Genomic DNA, 5,945 nt, shown 5'->3' on the forward strand with positions numbered 1-5,945 from the left:
GGATTTAATCTATAAGAGGAATCGACATTTTCATGAAATGTCAAGCGCCATTCAATTGCCAACTATTTCTAAGAGTGTTTATAATTATCGGAATGGTCTATATTTACATATGTTAGAACGTAATAATAAACAATTTTAATCGGGCGCTTTCGAACTTTCTTTTTTCTAACTCGATGCACGTCCGCACGTGCACGCGCCCCAAAACAGATAACACGCCAAAAGAACTACTTAAGCCTCTGGATGAGCCACCCGAGGGCACACAACTGAACAGCAACGCAGTTGGTCTAATCGGTGTTATATTAAAATGAATCGTCTGCATTCAATGGTCGCAATCGCGTTGTTCGCCTTACTTGGCGGCGTATTCGCCCGACATGACGCTGCGTTCAAAACGTTCAGCTCGACCAGCAACGAGTGCGCCAAATATCTGCACAACGATGGCAGTGGCGACTGCAATATTCACTGCGTGGGAGTGGCCGCGCATATCTGGAACGACACGGTGGCCAAGTTCACACCGAATTACGCCAACTTCTTCGTTCCGGATGCGGAAGACAAATGCTACGAGAACCGTACCGATCGTTGCTTGATGCATGTTGCCAGCACGGTTCCAGTTTTCGACAAGTGCGCTCGGGCCAATCAACTTGGGCAGTGCTACGTCGACCAGTACGGAGAGCTGCAAACCGACGTGCAGCAGTATGTCCCAAAGACCGACGTGCAGTACACCAGAGTTTTCCTGCAGTGCGCCTCCATCTTGGGTCTATCGAACCAGGACCTACAGGCCATGGTCGACCAAGGAGCTTACAAAGCTCCGGGATCCGCCTGCCTGCTGCGGTGCACATTGATCCGTATGGGACTGTACAGTGACAGCGCGGGAATAGACTTGCCTCTGGCCAGTCGGCAGTGCGGTCTGTACAACGCAACCGAAGACATCGGTAAGTGCCAAGCCAGGGTACAGGAAGAGGAATGCGACAAGTGCAAGCGGGCCCTTCGAATCGCAGATGAATGCCTCGGAATGCACTTCCATGTAAAACCGCTGGGAGAAACCTTCGCCGTGGAGCTGTATTCGTTCTATGCGTTCTGCAACCGTTGCTTTACTGCATACGGACCTTTCTGGGAATTCTACTGCCCCACGTGTGTCTTTTACATTTACTATAATTGAAAATATTCGAGTTAGACGGGTAGCTCCAGCGGTGGCACTATCGTGCGATACTGGTTAAGCAGTTGCTGAAAGTTAATTGAATATGTGCTCTGTTTGCTGTCGATATTCATTTTAAATTGTAAATGCGTTTTTATTCATATAACTCTTTAACCGAGCAAATAAAAAAAGTTTTCAAATTATTTCGTAATGATAAGTGCGATTTAGAGAACTAAATTGTCATCTTAATTCGGGAAAAATCGATCACTTCCAGAAATAAGTGTAGGGCCTGTTCAAATATTACGTTACGCGAAAAATGTTGTTTTTAAGAACCCCCACCCCCTTGTAACAATCCGTAACAATTTTCAGAACCACTCCCATCACTATGCGTAAAGCATAACAAAAGAAAAAGATCTTAATTTTGGTAGAATTTATAGGAGGGTGCAATAATAATTATCTATTGTATATTTCATGCTTTTTTGGAGATAATAAATATTTTTTGAAAAAAAATTAGTATTTTTCTCTATGCAAACAATTTGTTACGCGTAACAATGTTTCGATGGACGCCTAAGGGAAACTAAAATAATACTTCCGGAGGGAACTGGAGGTTGCTTCGTGGTAACTGCTGATTCCGATGCCATGTCCACTGCATGTGTGACCGATGAGACGAGCAGACTGCGATGAGCTTGAGTGCCAAAGGATAAATGACTGCCTGTTCATTTATCTGTCAATTGGGGGATAGGACTGGTGGGCTATGATGAGCACCTCGCTATTTACCATAAAGAAAGGAACTTAAGAGAAAATCAAATACTCTACCTGTTGTTTCTATGCACCTTCAGTGCGACCTTTTTTACTCTCTTTTTGTACACGAACGCACAATAAAACTTATTTCGCCTAGATCGGTCGCGTGTTCTTTTTTAGCTAACCGAAGCTCCGTATATTGTCCTGTTTTGCTCCAGTTCCGCGCACCTGTTGGGATTCGCATCTTTCAGGTTATGTGCCCAGGCACCCGGGAGTGTACAATAGTGAAGTGTTTCGACGGAAAGCTGTTTTTCCTGGAGAAGCCGGTGTTGGATTCCCGAAGACGCGCGACGCGGTGGTAGCTATAGTGCATTAGTGTAAACAAGATATCCGACGGGTGGAAGGCAACGTTTGCCAAGCTCGGCAACGGAATTATGCCTCATGGAAGTTCCGCATGCGTTCTTTGCTGGAACGAGGAAGTTTGTGGGACACAATAGAGCAGCCGAAGCCAGATGAATTGGACGACGAATATGACGACTGGAAGACAAGTAACGTCAAGGCCCGATTTGTCGAACATTATCAACCAAAGTGTAAAATAATAGAAATTTTTTAGTGAAGACAATTTCTCGCGCTTACATAGTTTCATAGGGGCGGCGTAACTGTATTGATCGATTTTTCTTAATCGATTTTATATTTTATTAATAACTCAATTGTTTCAAAAGCTACAACCGTGATGATTGATTCTGGTGCAAGATACAATCATCCTTTATCACACCAAGCCATTAAATCGTCGACAAACTAGCGCAATTCGGTACAATAATTCAAAGAAAACATCGACGAAGAAAAATCGATGAATACAGTTACGCCCCTATGAAACTAAGCGCGAGATTTGTCTTCATTTGTCAGTTCACTTCCGAAACATTCATAGTCGGCTCTGGACAGTCAATATTCAGTTGAATATTAGTCATTGAATATTTATGCACATTTTACAAAACATTTGATAAATTATCTGAAATCTAAACACGTTTCAAATGAGTAAAGTGATTTATCACACAGGACTGAATCCGATTTTCATCCGCGAGGCACTTTCAGCAGGGATGCCAGGGGATATTTTCAAATGTCTTCACAGTTGAGTAAAAATGTCTTCAAATGTCTTCAATATCAAAATTATGATTATCAGTGAAAAAATTTCAAAATCCAATAGATTTGTAATTTCAATCATCTTCTTTTTTTTGTATCGTTTATTTTTACACACTCAAATTGTAAGAATTCAAGAGAATATTCTTTTAAATCTTCATGAGTAAGCGAAATGACTTTCCCTTGGATTTCCTAATGAGTCTTTAAATATAATTCCAACGGATTTTTCTATCTGAATTTCCTTGTGGAATTCGAAAAAAACTCACCGTGAAATGGCCAATACCGACTTCCATAATGACCTGAAAAAAACTTCCATAAGATTTTCTGAAGAAATTTCCGGAAGAATTTCTGGAGAAACTTCAGGATAAACTCTGGTGGATTTTTCGTAGACTTCCTAAAGGATTCCCTGAAGGAATTTCCGGAGGAATTGCTGTTGGAACATCCAAAGGATTTTCTGAAGGAACTTTCAGATACATTTCTGAAAGAACTTCCGGATGAAATGCTAATGGAACTTCTGGAGGAATTACAGGAGAAATTCCGGAGGGATTTTCTGGAAGAATTTCTGAAGGATTTTTCTGAACAATTCCAGGAGGATTTTCCTGTGGACTTCCTGAAGTATTTTCCTGATCAATTACTGAAAGGGTTTCTGAAGAAATATCTGAAGAAACTTCCGGAAGAACTTTTTAGAGGAACTTCCTGAGGTATTGCTCAGGAATATTGCGCAGGAATTTCCGGAGGAAATATCAGAGAAATTCCAGAGTATAGTTCAAGAAGTATTATTGGAGAATCTTTCGGCAACATTCTCGGAGCATCATCAAGAGGAATTCCTGGAGAAACTACCGAAAGGATTCTTAGAGGAATTTCCGAACGAATGCCTGCAGGAGCTTCGAGAGCAATTCCTGAAAGATCTGCTGAAGGAAGTCGTGAAAGAAACAAACTGAGAAATTTCTGAAGGAGCGACTGGAGGAATTTTTCGACAGAATTCTTGGAGGATCTAACGGAGAAATTTCTGGACGAACTTATGGAGGAGCTGCTAGAGGTACTTCCAAAGGAAACTCTGGAGAAATTGTCTGAAAAATCTCTAAGAAATTGCTGGACGAATTCCAGGAGGAATTTCATGGGAAATTTCAGAAAGAATTCCAGAGATATATTTACTGGAGAAATTCATAGAGGGATTCCCAGTTAAAGTACTGGAAGAGTGCCCATAAATATTTCTTGAAAAAATATCAAAGGAATTCAAGGAAGAATTCAACCATGAACTGTATCGAGTTTACGCTGAACTTTCTACTGAGTCTTTAATAAAAACTCTGGCGGTTTTTTTAAGGAAATTCCTCTGATTTTTTTTTCAGAATTTTCTTCTGAACAAATAAAAATAATTTACGGTGGCTATTCTGAGAAATATGCATTTAATTCCAGAACAATTTCAATTTCTTGTAGACATTCGTAAGAATTTTCTATGAGAACTAAAGAAAATTGTCTGAAAATTTTCGTTTAAATGTGGTACATTGAAAATCCGAAGAAACATCCCTTAACTTCCAAATACAAATGATACTCCGGATTTGTATTTGAAAGACAGACAGACAGACAAATTTAGACAAATTTCTTCTAGAAATAAACATGAATTCTTTGTAGGAGTTCAGATGATTTTGCTGCAAGAACTTGAAAATAATTTTGTGGAAATAAAGATGAATTTCTCGTTTAAAATTTGGGGGAATTCCTTTACTGCCCATACTGAAATTATTATAAATTTCCAATATAAATTGAAAAGAATTCCCAATTTCAATTCTCTTGAAATTTTATGAGAAATTCCTCGGACTATTGATGGGAAATTCTCTTTATTTTACACGAAATTTTTTCCATTTGACTCAAAAATCGAAAGACATTGTATAATTTGAAATTTAAAAATAGATGAAAAATGCTTCCTCGACATTTTCGGTCTTGCTTAACGTAAGGAATGATATGATTCAAACGCACTATCAAAACACCGCAGGGCACTTGACTCAACAGGACTCAACCTTTGATAGTTAAAATTAGGGATCCTATATTAAGAGATGTGCGAATACTTTTCCATATGATTTAGCAACGCTGTTACTTTCGTAAACAAACGCTGCCAGCACTTACCGCAGTGAAAAATGTTTAGGCTTGCACATGACTTTACATTCGAAGACACTTTTTGATTATTTTGTCTTTCCTCTAGCAGTTCATTTTCGCTAAAATTAAAGAGCAATACGAATGAACACGATATAAGGCATCAACTAGACTACTTTTACTTACGAAAGCAAAACAAATTGTTTATTCGATAAAACTTTTCATAAAACCTATTTCACCAAAATCGCAATACCTTTCGATCTGCAACAATAACGATGTTCATTTGGCTCAGATTATGACAGTTCTCAATGCTCGATTGGCTCAAGATGGCCGCTTTCGCATATCTCTGAATATAGGATCCCTAGTTAAAATATGAGCCTGAAGTTTTGGGCTGATGGTTCATTCGTTCTGAAATGTTGCACAGCCCAAAATTTGCCTTAATATGTCTTAAAATTATATTAATATTATTAATAATATATAATAAAAATAATTAATATTAAAAGATTATTTTTACTGATTTAGACTTTCACCAGAATTTTTATAACTTCGGTTCAAGTATTCCTGACTATCGTTTGCAATCATAAACTGAGGTAGGGCTTTAGGACCCAATTCTCCTTATTTTGCACGAATTATTTTTTCAAAAAGAGTTTCATTATTATTTTTTAAATCCACGGAAAAATCATCGAGTTCTTTAAAATTTATTCTTTTTCTCGACGGGTATTCTGGGAATCAGAGCTTTAAATAATCGAATATTTTTGGTGAAGCCCATCGGCCTTCTTTGTCACCCTCACTTTGTACATATTCATATTCCGCTTAATATTGACAATTTCCGATCAAATATCAGTCA

The 5,945-nt window shown here is 38.6% G+C and overlaps 1 protein-coding gene across 1 annotated transcript; it reads left to right on the plus strand.

The window, feature by feature from the left end:
• Window positions 1-304: 304 nt before the first annotated feature.
• LOC134207213 (general odorant-binding protein 45-like) lies at window positions 305-1,156 on the plus strand. Its single transcript, XM_062682933.1, has one exon. It carries the CDS (start codon window positions 305-307, stop codon window positions 1,154-1,156), a length of 852 nt encoding a protein of 283 aa, XP_062538917.1.
• The last annotated feature ends 4,789 nt before the right edge of the window (window positions 1,157-5,945 follow it).

Source organism: Armigeres subalbatus, chromosome 1, assembly GCF_024139115.2.
Source record: "Armigeres subalbatus isolate Guangzhou_Male chromosome 1, GZ_Asu_2, whole genome shotgun sequence".
NCBI classification, from domain to species: domain Eukaryota; kingdom Metazoa; phylum Arthropoda; class Insecta; order Diptera; family Culicidae; genus Armigeres; species Armigeres subalbatus.